At 35.1% G+C, this 19,341-nt stretch overlaps 2 protein-coding genes across 2 annotated transcripts in view; both read left to right on the top strand.

The window, feature by feature from the left end:
* Positions 1-10,515, top strand: part of capn5a (calpain 5a) — a 32,337-nt gene extending 21,822 nt beyond the window's left edge. Inside the window, exons 6-13 of the mRNA XM_065257820.2 lie at positions 223-416; positions 2,471-2,548; positions 4,192-4,387; positions 4,469-4,591; positions 4,716-4,912; positions 5,015-5,136; positions 8,935-9,071; positions 9,155-10,515. Of these exons, the coding sequence (XP_065113892.1) occupies positions 223-416; positions 2,471-2,548; positions 4,192-4,387; positions 4,469-4,591; positions 4,716-4,912; positions 5,015-5,136; positions 8,935-9,071; positions 9,155-9,337 (1,230 nt within the window). The 3' untranslated portion in view covers positions 9,338-10,515. The remainder of the gene's footprint in view (positions 1-222; positions 417-2,470; positions 2,549-4,191; positions 4,388-4,468; positions 4,592-4,715; positions 4,913-5,014; positions 5,137-8,934; positions 9,072-9,154) is intronic.
* Positions 10,516-12,201: 1,686 nt separating this feature from the next.
* myo7aa (myosin VIIAa) overlaps positions 12,202-19,341 on the top strand; it is a 57,288-nt gene continuing 50,148 nt past the window's right edge. The window contains exons 1-2 of the mRNA XM_073815792.1: positions 12,202-12,334; positions 17,095-17,164. Of these exons, the coding sequence (XP_073671893.1) occupies positions 17,147-17,164 (18 nt within the window). The 5' untranslated portion in view covers positions 12,202-12,334; positions 17,095-17,146. The remainder of the gene's footprint in view (positions 12,335-17,094; positions 17,165-19,341) is intronic.

The raw sequence follows: 19,341 nt of genomic DNA, 5'->3' as shown, positions 1-19,341 counted from the left end.
AATGTTATCCCATGCCAAAGGCTTTTCTTTGAGTGCAGTTTATTTTCCAACTTGCACCATATTTGCTCTACGGGGTTTGAGGGGGCCAGTAGGGAAAATGACCAGAATCATCTTGTAAAATGCATAATGGGAACCTTTTTAAGCTTGCATTAATGAGATCTGTGTGTTATTTTAAAAAAGTGGCATGCATCAGTAACATATATTTCATAATTTTCTTCTCAGGCAACTTCTCAGTCCGAGATGGAAGCTCGTTTGAACTGCGGCCTGGTTAAAGGTCACGCGTACGCCGTAACGGATGTGAGGAAAGTGCGTCTGGGCACCGGTCTGCTGGCGTTTTTCAAATCAGAGAAGCTCTCCATGATCCGTATGAGAAACCCCTGGGGTCAGAAAGAGTGGAATGGAGCTTGGAGTGACAGGTCTGTGAAATGTTACTGTTGTTTAGATACATGTGATGTGACGTGCAGCACTTTATCAGTGGCCTGTTTTAAACCTTCCAGCTTCCTGTTTCTACATTAATGTTAGCCGGGATGATTTATTGCATTGTTTGTGTAACTGGTTGACATTAAGCGCTGGGGTTTTGCCCAATGTTATTCTGCTGTGTAAATAGTTTGTGATCTGAGACCCACAAAACCAGAAATGCTCCAACTTGTACATGTAAACATGTAAAATGTTTTTACAATTTGTAGACAAAATCTGCACACTGTTAACATTTATCCTGGGTCTGCTGAGTTGTTCGAAATTATATGGGTTAGTTTTAAAAAGATATTACGGAAAAAAAACAATAGCTGTGTCCCAATTCAAAGGCTGGATCCATATTTGCATCACTTGCTGTTCCCTCCCAACGAGGCATTTAAATAATTATTAGTAAAATAAATATGGAATAAACTAATATATTTTACATTAAACAAACAGTATATCAAATTAACCAACCAGAAATATACAAAAGTAAAATGCAACATACACAGCATTGCAAAAATAATATTAATGCAAAACATTAATATAAAAAAAATTTTTTTTTTTTTGCCAAATGCACACTTTTATTTATTTAAAATATCCTTTATATAGCCTTTATATTCAGCTGTTACAGGCATGCAATGAATCTCAGGATAACCAAGGCTGTGAAGGATTCATTCATTTTAATCTTCGCTGCTTTAAGAAAGCCAGACACATTTTGAGACTGAATTGAGGCTGAAGCATCCTTCGATTTGGGACGGACTTCAGTCGCACTGCTGTGACGCAATCTGTCTTCAGAGCATTCGGAAGTCACAGCTTTCGAATTGGGACGCAGTTTATGATATGTTAAGTGTGGTCTGACTGAACACAAAGACTTTTTGTTTCCAAACAAATATTCTCAGGGTATTTCTGTACTCATACTGCCCCCATCTGGATGAAATGTGGTAATACAAACATAAAAACAATAAAAAATTTGTTTTAAAGAAATGTTCCCGGTGCAAAAAATAATTTATTATTAGTAAAGGCAGAGTAGGCAGGTTTATGTCTAAAAAAAGTCTAAAACACTTTTTCCAAATTTGTTTAAACTGTCTTTATATACCAATACATAAGTAAAATGTAAGTATGATACGAAAGTACGCCTCATTGCTCCCCAGGAAGTGCATTTATGGTAGAGAAATATGATAATAGGGGTTGCCAAACAGGACCTTTATTTGAATATTTACTCTTTTCCAAGTGTAGATTTAACATTGACTCCTTAAGCCAATATGATGATTTTTTAATGCAATACAATTTGTCTGTGATCCAAGGTGTGCAACTTGAGACAATGGCACTGATACATTTTGAAATATGTCAATGCAAGGTGTTTTTAAATTAAGCATGCATTTTAGTCTGGGACTAGGATAAATCCTGTTTGTGAAAACACCCCTTAAAATTATAGGACAGGCTTATCGTAGTCCAAGTCTAAAATGAACTGCCTTAACTTAAAAGCATCTTGCCCTGAGATATCTTTTTAAGGTATGTTTGTAAAAACTACTTAAATATAACTTATGTCTTGTCCTGGATTTATCTAAACCCTGTCCGGGAAACCGCCCATGTGTATGAACATAAAACTAGTGTCAATAAAAAACAATTACTAATCTTGTGTTTACAACGTATCATGACAATTTAAAGTCTGTAAACATGGCAATATTACATGATATGTAATGTTTACATACTTTACTAAAAGCTCCAGTCACAGAACTAATCCTAGTAAAGTGTAACCAACCAGAAGTTTGTCTGTCTATAACAGCCGTCCCATCACTAAAAGCATTACATCTCAAATAACACATGCATCAGATGTAAAATAACAATACAAGCTTCATATTTCTGCTTTTAAAGCTGAAAGTCTTGGCCAGAGACATCACTTTTTAAGTGCATTACTGTAATGTATAAATTTTTGTATGTTTTGAACCCATATCCTTCCATTAAGCAGTTTATAAGATTAATGCATTTTAATGTTTTTTTCTTGTTTCTTCAGCTCTGAGGAATGGAAACAAGTCAGTAAAAGTGAAAGAGAGAAGCTGGGTGTTACCGTAGCAGATGATGGTGAATTTTGGTGAGTCTATGGTCCTTTATGGCTCTTTATAAGACATCAAAATGTTAAACAAAATTTGCTTTATACATACAGATGTCACTGTATGTTTTTTTTTATTTTTACAGCTTGTAACAGACCAATAAAATCTGTCAAAGTCATGCAGTGTTTATCATGTGTATACAAGTGATCATTTTTGGGTTTTAACCCTTTAACTGTCACCCCCTATTTTTGACCTTCGAATTAATTTAATGTTGCCGTTCTTTGGTTTAGAAGCAAAATCTAGGTCTCTTTTTAAAGAAGACACTTCAAAGTTTTTTTACTGAAGTGTCTGGAGTTGTGAATATTAAATAAAAAAATAGTAATAGAAGTTTAAGTTATTTTTAAAAATAAAAATAATGCAATAAAGTATATATGTATATAACATGTAAATGTTTTACTCCCATATACTATGAAAATAAGGCCATGAGTCTTTCCAGATTTTAAATTAAAATCACAAATAATGTGTTTTTGACACACTTTTAGTGGTTTTACCAGCTAAGGCCACTAGGTGTCAACAGTTTAATAAATGACCTTCACTGCATCATTATTAATGAAAAAATATTTTGAAATATAAAAACTTCATTCTTGGAGCTTTCCAGTGATATATTGAGTTTGTCAAGATTTTTTAAACTTTATAATAGGATATCAGAGTTATAAATATATAATAATTCATATGTATTTCTACGGGGTGGTGATATTTAACAAAATGACTGTCACTATTACATTTCTATCATCAGATTTTTAAAGATTTATAAATATCATATAAAACTGAAATAATCTTGACAAACTAACTATATATTGTTGGAAAGCTCTATGTAGTTTTCATATTTCAAGGTCATTTGATAATAGAAATTTATTAGTGACTCACCCCATAATTATTATATATTCATAATTGTAATATCCTATGTATATACATTTTTTAAAACTTCCCATGGCCTTGAATTTCCATAGTTTGCATAGTTGTGTTTGCCACATGAAAACGTCTCGGGTTACGTATGTAACTGTTGTTCCTTGAGAAGGGAACGAGACGCTGCGTCTCCCTTGCAATACTACCTGCGTCCCTGTAACGTCGTCTTTGGCAATATTTCAGATAGCGATATACTTCCTGGTTCTCTCGTCACCCTGTCTTTGTCATTAAGCCTCACCATTGGTTGAATTTGACATACACATTCAGACACACTTACCCCTTGAGGCGTCCCCAAAGTGTCACCGCAGTGACGCAGCGCGAGTTCCCTCAAAAGGGAACTGTAACAATGCATCTTAAAAGGTAACACGATGCTCTCACTTGAAATGTGTCCCCACATTTATTCTTTGAATTTGAGGGTATTGGATCTGGAAAGTCCTTGAAAGGTCCTTGAATTTGAAGTTAACTACGGTGTGGGAACCCTGTATCTAATAATAGATATGTAAAAACACCTTAGGCCCACCTGTTGGCCAGTAACATTTTAGAAAATTACTCGTACTATATCATTAGTTTTGCAAAATGGTGAAACCAAGAGCCTTCCAATGATGCATGGTTTGTCAAGATTAGTGCTGGTTAAGACTTATATGTGTAATGTAATGCCAAATGTCATTTTGTCATCCAAACGTCAACTGTATTTTCATCACTCATTACTGTCCTACAGGATGAATTTTGAAGATTTCTGTAAGTACTTCACAGATCTGATACTATGTCGACTGATAAATACATCATACCTGAGCATTCACAAGACCTGGGAGGAGGCAGTGATGCGTGGCTCCTGGTCTCGTCACGATGACCCTTTACAAAACCGATCCGGAGGCTGTATCAACCACAAAGCCACCTTCCTCCAGAACCCACAGGTGCGTCGGGCGCTCAGAAGTCATGTTGTGTGTGTTGAGGTCTATTGGTGTACTCAAAAGTGTGTTACTCTATTTTTGCAGTATGTGTTTGATGTGAATAAAGCGGAGGATGAGGTTTTGATCTGCCTACAACAGCAGGACAGACGAGCTCGACCCAAAGAGGGAAAAGGAGAGAATCTGGCTATCGGCTTTGATATACAAAAAGTATGTACTGTAAAATCCTGCATAACTGTTATTTACCTAAACAACAATAATAATAATAATATTGATTGATACAAATATGTTATACTTCATCGAATAATTATAGTCTTGATGTTTTTTCTGACAGGTTGAGCTCAATAGGAAGTATCGTATGCATTCGATCCAGAAGACGGTGGGCAGCTCTACCTACATTAACTCTCGCAGTGTGTTCGTGCGCAAGGATCTGAAGGAGGGCCGCTATGTCATCATTCCCACAACCTTTGACTCCCTCTTGCAGGGAGAATTTCTGTTGCGTGTCTTTACAGACGTACCTGCAGACTGCAAGTAAATTCAACCATTTTTTATTTGCGTTTCAAACCCTTATCACTTTATTCATTTTTGGTGAATTAAGATAAACATGTTTGCATGTGTGTGTGTTACTCTTAGGGAGCTCATAGTAGATGAACCAGCACACACATGTTGGACGGGGTGTTGTGGTTACCCAAAGCTGGTCACACAGGTGCATGTGCACAGGGCAGATGGACTCAAGGCTCAGGACGCAGATGGATGTAAGTAGCATTCGCTTTTCTTGCGTCCGGTTTCTCCCAAGGTTTTGCTCAACTTCATCACCAATGGAGTTTTTAAAGGCGGGGTGCATGATCTCTGCAAGCCAATGTTGATATTTGAAATCACCCAAACAAACACGCCCCTACCCCAGTAGAATCTTGACCTTCTTTTGATAGACCCGCCCCACACATACGCAACCCAGGTAATGATGTCGGTTAGTAGACACGCCCCTTACTGCTGATTGGCTACAAGTGTGTTTTGGTACTCGGCCCGACTCCCTTTTCCAAAGTGTTTTTCAAAAATCATGCACTCCGCCTTTAATACTGATTTTAAAGCAGTCTGACTGAAACCTTATATACATTATATGGATTATTGCAAATTCTTATGTATTTGATATTTTTCATGTTTTTAAATTGGTCCTGTTTTTCAGTATAAGATGAAATGGCATGTCTGAGTCATAGAGGTCCACTTAGATCTAAAAAGCCAAGGTCCGACCCGAGCGGGTTCGGGTCTAAAAGTTTCACGTGTGCCTCGGACACGAGTCGGGTATAATAAAAGCAACATCGGGTATCGGGTAATTTAAACTGAATGTGTTTTTGCCGAACGGACCCGAGAAGACCTGAACTATCTTGTATGTGCATCAAGTCCTTTTCCAACCCCTCCACTGTTTGCCAAGAGCGCTTGTGATGTTGTGTGGCTGGCGGTAGGTTAATTTTTATTGAGACAGACCTGTCAATCAATTTTGAATGTAAATTTTAGCGGTTACCTTGGTGCCATTGTCTGATAACAAAGGAAAATATAATAATAATAATAATAATAATAATAATAATAATAATAAATAAATAAAGTAAAAATTGCCACTGGGTCGGACTCGAGACTAGTTTTGTTGGGTTTGTCTCAGGTCAGGTCTTTCTTTAAAAAAAAAAGATTTATGCATGGTGGATTTGGGTAAAAAGTGATTCAGGTCATTTCGGGTCAGGTACATTTCTTTGGACCCAATAAGACCTCTGCTGGGTCAATGTGATAGCTCTTATTTATCAGGGTAGATGCTAAGTGTATATATTTTGATAAATCTTGATGCATCTTGTTTTTATATAACACTGATTCTTGAAACTTTGGCAAAAACATGTCCCACTAAGAAAAGTGCTAATTCTGTTGGAAATCAATAAAATTTTCATGAAGAAAAAGAATCAAAGCTATAATCAATAAATTTTAATAAATTTAATGATTATATGCTGGCCCATTGCCTACAAAATCAGCTGTCCTCGGTTAAGAGATAATCATTTCAACTTGATTAAAAAAGCCTAAAGTAATAATTGAATTGAATAATATATTTACCACATGAAAGAGTACATTGTAATATGTATTAAAAACTACAAACAGTGAGTTACACAACAATATTTACTATTATTTTGTGATTGCTCAAAATGTGTCCCACATATTCGTCACCACCGTCAGATATTTATAAAAAGCAATGAAATCAGACAACTAAAGGGTCAACTGCATTCCTGAGGACCCCATTTTCAAATCTTCAGCTCTACTGCATGCTTCAAGATCACTCAAGCTCCTGTATATTTGATATTTTCTTTTAAACTTCTTCATATTTTTGGACACTGCTACTGTGACAACCATAACATGTCAACACCGTCATCTTTGTAAAAAAAATATTAGATTAGATTATGAAATAAATGTATCATTTTTAAGAAGAGGTCTGAAGTAGCTAGCAACAGAGGGGAAAGAAGATGGCTAATGTGAACTTCTCATCTATTTTTGTCACCACCGTCAGGTTTTCTGTCTTTTCTGTCAGGTTTTATGTATTTTAGGAAGTTATAATTTGATATTTGTTCATCACAGTGCTCAGGATTGTTATTTTTTGGACCAAATATTTACATAAAGTTTAAGCAAGAAGCCATTGACTTGAGTGGTATACATTTTGGAGTAATGAGGCCAATGTCACCACCGTCAGACGGAGTTTTATTTGTTTTAAATGAATATGCTTACAATATGTTTCTTCAGTGCTGTTGAGTTATTAAATTAATAGTCTCTATTAATACAAAATTTTTTTATTAAATAAAAAAATTATTACTTTTTCTATTCAGGCTTAAAGTAAACGTTGTATGAGTAATAACTGGAAAACGCCTATTTTATGAAAAAAATACAGGGGAGGTTGCACCAGTAAATTGCTGAACAGCCAAGACCTTGGTCTATAATGATATACCTTCAGATTTTGTAATTTAACTAACTTTTTTTTCAAAATTTAAACCTGTTTTATCCAAATTCCCAAGAATCACTGATACATTTTTGCACTTAACATTGGATGTGCATGGATATCATTTTTTTCCAACGTAGTTATTACAAAAAAGTTTGACAATATCACACATCTTTCTACAATTCAGAAGCTCAGATGCAAAAGCTGCTAAATGCCACTTCTGTCAAGAATGAAATGATGATATTGACCGTTCTCAGCATGTATTATATGTTCATCAAATACCTTCAAATCCCCTTAATCCTGGCCTTGTGCCATTTAGAAATGCAGCATAATCGACAATTTGTTGTCAGAATCTGCTTAATAACGCCGCGTCGACTTTGAGCACTTATCCTCTAAATGCACTAAAGATGAATTAGATGAACGACGACATGCAAAACAACCGTGGATCACATTCAAACTTGTGTCCCTTGTGAGTACATGGACTTAAAAACAACCCGTATGTGGCAGTCACATGGATCACAGCGTCCCCAAATGTGTGCTTCAGTTTCTTCATTTTTACACTTTTATTATTTGCAATGTTTCTTTATTGATATTGCAATTGTTTACTATGTCTTGTTCAAAGAAGTTTGGGGCAAAAAAGCTTGCATGCACTTTAGGGGTTTTGCAGGTAGACAGTCAAATTTTGTTAAATAACAATGAAATGACTAAAGTGACATTTGTGAAAATAAGAATTTCAATAACTGACTGATAACCTTTTCATTGCATAAAACATAAACATAAGTCAAAAATTGAAGACATCATAGAGCAGTGGTTCCCAAACTTTTTCAGTGTGTGGCCCCCCTTGTGTGCGGGGCATTCGTTCGTGGCCCCCCAAAGAAAATTTGTGACAAAAAACTGTTCTAAAACTCAACATTTTAATTAAAAAAACATTAAATTATACAAAAAAGTAGTGCTTTTGGTTAGTAGCCTTATTTTTTTTTTAGGTTTAATTACACAATTTATGATAAATTAATGCATTTCATAAAATGTCATAAAACTGGGGTCCCCCTGGCACCATCTCGTGGCCCCCCTGGATTAGAGGATATGTGTATAATCATCTGTATAAACAGCATTTTAAAGTGGACATATCATAAAAATCTTACTTTCTCCATGTTTAAGTGCTATAATTGGGTCCCCAGTGTTTCTATCAACCTAAAAAATGTGAAAAAGAACAACCCAGTAACTTAGTTTTGGTAAACCATATTCTGCAAGCATGTAAAAAATAGCGCATAAAAATTTGGCGCCTCTTGTGATGTCAGATGGGGATAATACCGCCTCTTAATCTGCGCTATCCAACCACGACACTTAGTGCAGAGATCGGCTCATTTGCATTTTAAAGGACACACCCAAAAATGGCAAATTTTTGCCCACACCTACAAAGTGGCAATTTTAACATGTTATAATAAATTATCTATAAGGTATTTTGAGCAAAAAACTTCACATATGTATTATGGTACATTATTGTAAAAGTCTTGTGAAATGTCCCCTTTAATGTGTTTTAGATAAATGATTAGATCTGTCATTGAATAAGTGTTTTTTTTTCTGGTTTCAGCGTCTGACCCGTATGTTATAATCAGCTGTGAAGGAGAGAAGGTCCGTTCTTCAGTATGCAAAGACACCCAGACTCCAGAGTTTGATGTCAAAGCTGTTTTCTACAGGAAAAAACCCAGAGAGCCCATAATCGTTCGGGTAAATGTTATGATTGTTATAATGATTAATCAATACCATTATGGTATATGCCTGCCACTAACCATTTTCTATTTATCAATCAGATCTATAACCATAACATCCTGAAGGATTCATTCATGGGTCAGGTGGCTTTAACCGGTGATCTGTCCGACCTGCAGCCGCTTCACACGGTTCAGCTGCGGGACAAAAATAATCGTCCGAGTAACGATGTGTCCGGTATGCTGTCAGTAAGCCTCAAAACCAGCGATGTGCTGACAAACATCTGATCTCAAATCTGGGCCGGACTAATCATGGTCCTGTTGCAATGATGACCATATTAAAGTGACCTCGAGCGTGGTAAAACCTTAAAGCACTTGATGTGGTGTCTGTTAAGGGTATTATCTTAAAAAAACTGTTTTGTGGGAATGTTTCTGTCTGCCAAATTGAGAAACAATACTTGCTTTGTTTACAAAATCTTTTAGCTTGTTCTAGTATTATATCCTTACTATTGTATTCATCTTAGAAATCATACATTTATTGATATCTTATAGAAAATGCATCTACAGTATATTAGCATATTATATACATAAAATATTTAATGCTAAAGTCAATGAAATGGTGAATCAGTTTTATTTCTGCAATCAAAGGTACGGGTTTGTTTTTTATTTGTTGAATCTGTTTACACGTTTATATATGGAGGGCATTCTTTCTAATATTTTTGTTTACTTACTTATGCTGAGCATTTCAATTTTATACAATTGCCAAATAATCTATGCTTTCACCGTTTACACATCTATTTGTCAAGCTTTAATGAATGAATTGGTTTTATTCAGAGTTTACATCTATGTAGAAACCATAATCTGTCAAATATCAATTTAAAGTGAATCTGTGATTTGGATCACAACATTGATTATCAATAAAGTGTAATGAGCCATAGTGACCAGTAGGTGACAGTGTGTTGTAAGGGCAGATGATGCAAGTCACATAAGGGTTGCATTTGTACATTTTAATCAATTGTCTTTTAAATGCTAACACTATCTTAAAAATAACACATGTTTAGTAAAAGTGGATTTATTTTTCTTTTTTTCATTTTTGGGCATAAAAGAGATCATAATAGATAGACGTAATGTGTGTGCACGTATGTGGACACGCATATCAATGGAGATTTCATCATGTTTATGTCCTTTTACAATCACAATTGAGGTATTTCTTGACTTGCATTTGCATGTTACCGTCGCTTTGGTTGTCTGCTGTTTACAGTTAAATACAGAAAGTGCCTTATCAGAACCTGTGAAATAGCCAAAGACGTCATCGTCCTGTGTTTTCAGCATTCACACATCTGTTGTATAGCATGATTGAATGACTCAGGTAATGCAATAATGATGCATGAATTTATATGTGTGTGTTAGCCTGTTTTAATGATTATCTGTATTCATGTACCACATTAAAACACTCTGGAAATTTCTTTGGGCATATGTGTTTTTATTTTTAACCCTCAAACGCTCCCCGTTTTCTGTTTACACTTCTAGCCCTTGGGGTCTATATGACCCCAAAATTGAAAGCATAATTGTAAGAAGAATATACATTTTCAATAATACAAATAATATCTTTTTTTGTTGTTGTTAACTTCCCATCTATACATTTAAGCTGTGTTTTGGGAGATATGATTTGTTTACCACTAAATTCTTCAACTACACCATTGGCTTGCCCGAAAAATATGAAAATTTTATAAAAATTCACATAAATTATGATCTAAATTGTTTTTAGATATGAATGTAGGTGTTAGGTGTTAAATTCAGCCATCGGTTTTTAGAAAAAACATAAAATAATTACTGTTTAGGAATTCAATCATTTCAACCAGCAGATGCCCATAGAGACCCATTCATTTTACTGGATATGGACAACTGCTCAAATCACTTCTTTAGTGATACGAATTTATATAAACATTAGAAAGGACATTAAAAATAAATATTATTTAAAATAGTAAATTTTTTATAGTATTTGATGCATTTTGAAATGTCTGTTTTTACAAAATGCCATGAAAATTTGACTGAGTGTAAGTTTGTGTGTGCGTGTGTGTGCGCGCGTTTGTGAGTGTACATGTGCGTGCATTAGGTCAAACTGCTTTATATCTTATTTTCTGCATTTGTGACTGATTTTATTTGCCAAATTCCATACAAATGCTCTCTGTGGCAGTCATACCTGTTTGTGTGTGTGCGCGTGTGTGCGCGTGTGTTTGTGTGAGCGTGTGAGCGTGTGTGTGTGTGTGTGTGTGTGTGTGTGTGTGTGTGTGTGTGTGTGTGTGTGTGTGTGTGTGTGTGTGTGTGTGTGTGTGTGTGTGTGTGTGTGTGTGTGTGTGTGTGTGTGTGTGTGTGTGTGTGTTTTTTTGTGTGTGTGTGTTTTTGTGTGTGTGTGTGTGTGTGTGTGTGTGTTTGTATGTGTTTGTGTGAGCATGTGTTTTTTGCATTGCATTTGTGCACAAGTACCAGGCCTTCATTTTTGTGTCAAAGGTTTCAAATTTATGCTGGATTTATTAATATTTATTTTTTGACAAATGGAAAAAAATGACATTTTTGCATTTCCCATTCATTTTTAATTGGGGTCATATTGACCCAAGGGACAGATTAATAATTTTTTTTACATCATACCTTTAGAACAACCGAATCAAGCCCAGTTTTTTTTGTGTGTGTATGTAAAGATAGATTATTTAGGAAAAGTCACAAAGTTTTATATCTCTGAGATTAAGGGATTTTTTTTAACTAATGAAATGTCATTTGGGGTCATATAGACCCCAAGGACCGTTTGAGGGTTAAACACTGTTTTGTTGCAAACTTTAAATATTGATTAAAAACGTTCATTTCTAGGCTGTGTTTTTGCACACGGAGGTTTACAGAGACATCAACCGATCAACTCCAGGATGCATAGCTGTAAAATAAGCCCCTCAAATCAAATGTCACGAAGCGGTGACCTTTTCATCAGACAGTCACATGACTATTCATTTGCATCGTGTGTGTGTGTGTGTGTGTGTGTGTGTGTGTGTGTGTGTGTTGTTGTGTGTGTTTGTGAGGTGTGTCTTAACTCCCCCTCCACCCCCCCGTGTGATGGATCAGTGTTGGTGAATGAGAGGAGTTTGTCTTCACTGGAGGCAGGTGTCACACACAGAGCACATTTCATCCGCTTCAGGAGTTATTCTGCATCTTTAGCTTTACCTGCGACTCACCTCTGTGGATGTTTGTGTTTTTCATCTTGCCTGAAAAAGAAAGGGACGTTTGGTCAGCATTGTGGTGAGTGGACTCTGTATGTTGCCTTATGTAAATTTTATTAATTACAGCTCAGCACAGCTACACTGAAAAAATGATTCATTCAATTTACTACAAATTTTTAAGGTAAGTGGTGGCAATCAATTAATTTAAGCTACATTTATACAAACGTTTTTCTTTTATTTTTCAATTTTTTGGTTTAAATGTAGCTTAAATAAATTTATTGCAACCACTTACCTTAAAAAAATGTTAAAATTTGAATGAATAATTTTTTTCAGTGTATTCATTGATGGTCTTAACATGCAACATATAATTTATGATTAAAGATTATGACTGTAGTTTATATATTATTTTATACTATTTTATAATGTATTATGCTATGCATTTGTAGTTTAAGATTTTTTAACCTCTAATTTATTAATATTTATAGTTAAGTAATTGGTGAATACTGTTTCTTACATAAAACCACTATGCTACTTTAATACAATGTTTCCTGTTACATCATAATTTGCCATATAAATGTGCCATCTTTCAGTGCTTCCCTGAGCTTCAACAATACCATGGTATCACCATGGTACATCCAAAAACACATGGTTTTGTTGGATATATGTGCCTTTTTATAAAAAATAAATGTAAAATAGTTAGATCTGATATTATATCCTTTAAAGCATTTTAGATCAGATGTGTCACTTAGATTAGCACAGATGATTCATGACGCAGTGAAATTGGAGTGTTTAACTCTCTGATGTTTGCTAAATTCTGCCCCTATTCAAGGACACGACACAGCTGATGAGGTTTGCACATTTGCTTTACATTTCAGCATTTTGTGCTTTAGCTTTTTAGATTTCATCATTTGGTTTTACTTCTTGAAGGTTAAAAATCTATATTTCTTTCTTTGAGAAAACTTTTATGTGCAGATCTGCCCACATCTTTCTGCAATTCTTGATGTAATTTACTACTTTACTATAATGTACATATTTGTACATATGTGAGTTTAAGCGTACAATACAGTGTGTCTATTTAAAATCAGAAAAGGATAAAAATACAGCTCAGCGGTGGATTACTGTCTGTCTGCCCCTTAAAATACTTTACAGCTATTTTCTGTCTTGTCATTGGTCAGAACAGAAACCAGATTTGTTCCCTTGTAGATTTTTATTTGGTCTAATTTGATCTGATCCTTTTTTTCTTAAATAGTCTCCACCTCATTGTCAGGCATCTGTTCTAAAAAAGCTCAAATCTAAAAGAAATTTATTTGAAGAATGATTAAATATTATTTCCCTCTCTCTCAGGTTTATTTGTTTTTTATTCATGTATCTTATCAACAGAGAGTTTGCCAAAATAATGGTCTTTGCAAAACCGTAACTTGCAGATGTCATTGGGCTTTTAAAAATTAATTTTGATAACATCTACAACTAACACACCAAAACCATAAACATACCATGGCCCATGGAAAACCAATGTCTTATGTTTACATTAGTTTTGAGGTTTGGTAAAGCCATGCAACTAAATAAAAAATGTGCCATATAGTTTTTTAAAACAAAGTCCTAGTCTGTTTGAACCGTACCCCAGTTTTCCCAGTGACCGGACTGTGATGTCTTTATTCCCAGATGGGAGTTGTGGCTTAATTAGAGAGTAAATTATTAATGGGTGCGTGCACACTGCACTATTGAACACATTTAACCTGTTCACCTCAGCGTGTCCAGATTAACCAGCTAAACTTACAGCAACAACTACTGAAACTGCAACTTCTAACTGAAGCTGCAGTATACAAACATTTAATATTGTAAATGTTTCACTCGTTTAAATGGCTGTAAAAAGTTTTTTGGGGGGGGGGTGATGTTATTTCAGGACTCATGTCAAAGGGAAGCGAGCAGAGGAAACAAGAGGCTGCTCATTTACAATTAAATTATTTAACATGAGAATCTTTCAAAGGATTTTTTGTTGTTCCATTTTTAATATCTAAAGATACTGTTTGTATTTGTCAGTGTTTGTTTCTTTCTTTTCATCAAGACTAAATGACAACAGTGACATCATGTGTGTTGTCTGCATTTTACTGTGATGTTAGACATTAGCATGAGGTAGAAACCAGATCTGTGTGTGTGCGTGCGTGCGTGTGTTCGTGTGTGTGCCATACTGAAAAAAGACCAGCATAAGCCGGTAGCTGGTTTAAGGTAGCAGTAGCTGGTTTAAGCTGGTCCTCCCAGCCTGGCAAAGCATAAAAAGTGACCAAAACACAGGTAGACCAGCTTGCTACACCAGCTAAAACCAGCTCACCAGGGGCCTCATTTATCAACAGTGCGTAGAAAATGTTCTATATTTGTACCTACGAATGAAATTTAGAATGTGCCTAAGTACAAAAAAATCAGGATTTATCAAACGTGCGCACAGGGTTCGTACGCACATCAGTAAGTAATCCTTGATGATAAATCCCACTTGTTCTTAAAGCGTAACTAAACCCCTGGTCAGAGCCTGACTCCACCCACTGGCAATATTTGAAAAATGCAACAAAAGTGGGCAGATCCCAACGGAGATAGAGGGGACGAACTAAGCTCGTACCAAGTGTGTGGTGAGATCGTAACAAGGGCGTGGTGAGCTTGAAACTGCTTACGTCACGAGTTATTTTTTGGACCCAACATCCAATACGAAAATTCAACTGCAGTAGCCACCGTTTAACCTGAAGAGGGCAGCACTCAGACGTTTTTACACCATATATTGTAGTATTGAAACACTTTATATCCAAATGTCAAAAAACTTACTAAAATCAATGAACAGCAATAATAAAGCATCATTCTTACAGATCATTAACTTCAAAAAGTTGGTTTAATGTTTAGTTACTCTTTAAGCACCATGCTCGTGCACGTTCATGGTCATTTGCATTCCGAAACGCCTCCAATGAACCATATATGGTGACAACACCTCCCGTTATAAGTCACGTGGTTGTGCTTTTTCCCTCATCGCAATAATGGCAAAGAGAGCGTAAAAGAGGAACTTTACAGACACAGAAATTGAGTTACTTGTGGATGAGGTTAATAACACATCTGTTTGGTTCACTTAGTACGGGATGAATGACTAACAAAAGAAAACAAATCTGCATGGGAACATGTTACCAGGGAGTTTAATTCCGTTGGTTATGAGAACACTTCTAGAAATAAAAAAGTGGTTTGACATTAAATTATCAGCCAAAAAAACGCATACTCCGAGGTGTGCGTATATTTACACACATTTCTACATATAAGTACAATTTGATAAATTCCACACTTTGCGTAAAACTGTGCCTACGCACACTTTACGCACGCTTGATAAATGAGGCCCCAGGAGTTTTTCAGTAGGGTGTGCGTACGTGCGTGCGTGCGCATTTGTGTGTACCTTTGTGTGTAAAGTAATGTTCTTGAAAAAAAATTAAAAAATGTTTACATCAATAACACAGTTTGTAAAAATAGTAGTGCTGGCCAAAGATTAATTGCAAAAAAAAAAAATTATATATCCATTTTTATTGTTAATATAGAATATATAAAAATATAAATAAATATAGACACACATGTTTCTTAAATACATACTGTACATGAATATGTGTGTGTGTATTTATATATACATAATAATTACAAAAAGCACACACTCATATGTTATGCAAAAAAACCACTTTTATTTTGTATGTGATTAATCGCGATTAATCTTTGGACAACACTGAAAAATTGTAAATAAAAAAGGTCCCTATGCTGTCACTAGGGCAGTATCCTTTCAAAAAGTTCACATTTGCATCTGAAGAGCTGGGTTATTATCGTTACCTAAAACTATATCTGAAACTGAAACTATTAAAAATTAATTCAAATAAAATTATCAGCCCTAATATTAGTTGAAAAGTAAACAAATTCAAAATGTTGCCTTTGCAAAAACTTAAAATAAATTTAAGCTGAGGCACTAAAATTATAAACATAAATAATAAAATAACAAAATATAGGCTACTAAGATTTGTTGAAAACTAAAATAAATAAATTAAAACTAATTCGAAATACGAATAAAACCATAATAAAACTAAAATAACAATGCTTAAAGGTGCAGAGTGTAATTTTTTAAAAGATCTCTTGCCAGAAATGCAAAATAATATTCAAAACTATATTATCAGGGGTGTATAAAGACCTTTATAATGAACCGTTATGTGTTTATTACCTTAGAATGAGACGTTTTTATCTACATACACCAATGGTCCGCTTACATGGAAGTTGCCATTTTGTGCCCCCATGTTTCTACAGAAGCCCTTAACGGACAAACTTTTTTTACTAAGTTTTCGACGATGATACGTTTGTCCGGTGGTAGCCACTGTAGCTTCTCTATGTGTTTCAAAAGCGAGGGGTGAGCAGTGGACAGCCATTGGTTGCAGTTCGCAACCTCACCACAAGATGCAGCTAAAATTTACACACTGCACCTTTAAGAGTTCATATAAGTACCTTAAAGGTACATATTGGTACCAAATGTACATAGCTTTTAGCCTAAATGGTACATATTAGGACATTTATAAAGTGTTTGCCCCAGGGACAGCTTGTGGTCATTTGTGGTCATGAACACTACAGCAACACTATACAATATTGTGTAAAAATGTTTTAATGTGAATTAATACAAACTCAGACAGTGGACATCTAATGCTCTGTGCTTACTGTGTTTTATGTGCACTTTGAGAAACAGTAATATATGGTGCTATAAAAGTATATTGCATTTAAAAGTCCTGCATTCTTTCTCCCGTGTTTTCCTTTTTGTGTATCAACTGATCCTGTTGTATTATTCTTCAGGTTCTTGTGCAGAAACATCTGATGTCCGGCAGTAAACACAAACAACAGAGCCATGGTCATTCTTCAGCAGGTACACATGTGTTTATATTAGTGCTGGGCAAAGATTAATCGCGATTAATCGCATACAAAATAAAAGTGATTTTTTGCATAATATATGTGCGTGTACTGTGTCTAATTATTGTGTATATTTAACCACACACACATTCATATATTCATTTCAGAATTGTTTTACTTATATATAATTTTTTTTTATTTATTTTTAATATAGAATATATAAAAATATAAATAAATATATATAAACATGTAAATGTTTCTTAAATACATACATGAATGTGTGTGTATTTATTTATACATAATAATTACACACAGCACATACTCATATATTATGCCAAAAATCACTTTTATTTTGTATGCGATTAATCGCGATTAATCTTTGCCCAGCACTAGTTTATATCTGAAAATGTCCAGTTTTTTTGTGATACTGAAGTTCAATCTATAATCATTAACACAACATGAAACATTGAATATGAATGTGTGTGTACTGTCAAAAAGAAAGGTACAAAAGCAGTCACCATTTAGGTACAGATGGGTATGCATTCGGTACCAGTACCTTAATACGAACTCTAAGGTACAAAGATGTACTTGTTGAAAAGGTACTGCACCCCTGTATTTTTTCTGAGAGTTGTGTGATTTGATTTTATTATATACTGTAATATTCATTCGCTTGAACAGAACGGACATCTTTGGTTTGAGACACTCACACATACACTACAGATCTAAAGCTGCAGAAGTAGAGAGAAGACAAATACTGTTAACTAATTATCACTAATCTGATCAGGGTCTTGACCATATCACCATTACCTCAAACACACACACATTACAGTAAATAGATCATCTGCATTGTGTTTTTACACTTTAACTTAAGCTTTATTTCTGTGTATCTCAGTTCTTGTGATATTGAGATATTATGAGCCTTGACTGATGGTTCATGTGTTGTTTGTTCTTAGTGTACTTATTTTTGTGAAGCACTTCTTGAGAACATTTGTATAACTGGACCCCTCCGTGTGACAACTAGCCCCGGTCTGCCCTATCCACAAATCCATAACCAGTAAACTTAGTTAAATTTGTGCACTGTAGTGAAATAACAGTGTTGCGGTCTGTCGACTTTCAGTCTTTATAGCGTGTGTCACTGCAGATACACACACACACAGATCTGCTTTCTTTATCTCTAATCACAGCTGACAGAGACTCATTATAGTACACGCTACACCGGCCAAACGCTGGGCATTCATGGGTTGATAAATTTACATAGGTGATGGGTCTACAGGGCATTCATCCTGCCTCTGTCTGTCCTCTACCAGCCTGGAGAAACAGATTGAAGTTTTTGTGATGATAAGAAACACACGAGGTGATTGGGTGATGTGATTAGATTCAAACGTGTTGTGATTGGATTCAATGGAGATGAAGGGAAGAAAAGCACAGCGTAGGTTGTTGGAGGGATGCGATCCAAGAACACTGGGTTATAAATATCTCACACTAATACAGGTAAGGCTGGGCTTTGTAGATAGGGCATCTGAACTATTTTTAAGCATTGCTTTCTTATACTATTTTGCATAAAGACAAAGACTGTACAATTTAGGAAATTTTAATATTTAGGGCAGTTCTCCCCCCAAAATAATTCTCTTTACCTTATTATTACATTATTATTATACATATTCAATTGTTTCATTATTATTTATTTATTGTATACCCTTTGCATCTAAAGGGGCAGTTTCCCAGACAGGGCCTAGTCTAGTCCCAGAATAAAATGCATGTTTGCGTGGTCTGATATTGGTACCTAAAGACTGCATATTGATGCCAAATGTATACATATCTTTACTTAAATGGTACATAGGATCTTTTTAAAGGATACTGCCACAGTGACAAATTGGGACAATTTTTTCTGACATTGCAGATTTTTATCACAGGCTGTTTATTAGCATTAATTATGCAGGGATGCATTCCAGTCTGAGACCGAAGCTTTTATCCAATGACATCATCTGTTTCATTCTCCACCCTATTAAAGAGAATAGAAATGGGAGGAGTTAACAGATAACAGTAAAACCTTTGCTGTGAGTGCAGTCATGCACAATAACGAGGCTAACATGCTTAACTCTCATTCTGATCAGATAGAAACAAACAAACTACATTACCCTTGAAATATGACAATGTGATTTTTTGTGTGTTTTAGCATGCAAGCACAACACA

Source organism: Paramisgurnus dabryanus, chromosome 9, assembly GCF_030506205.2.
Source record: "Paramisgurnus dabryanus chromosome 9, PD_genome_1.1, whole genome shotgun sequence".
In the NCBI taxonomy this organism is placed as follows: domain Eukaryota; kingdom Metazoa; phylum Chordata; class Actinopteri; order Cypriniformes; family Cobitidae; genus Paramisgurnus; species Paramisgurnus dabryanus.
The sequence above is the reverse complement of the archived record's forward strand: the minus strand, read 5'-3'. Positions and strand labels throughout refer to the sequence as shown.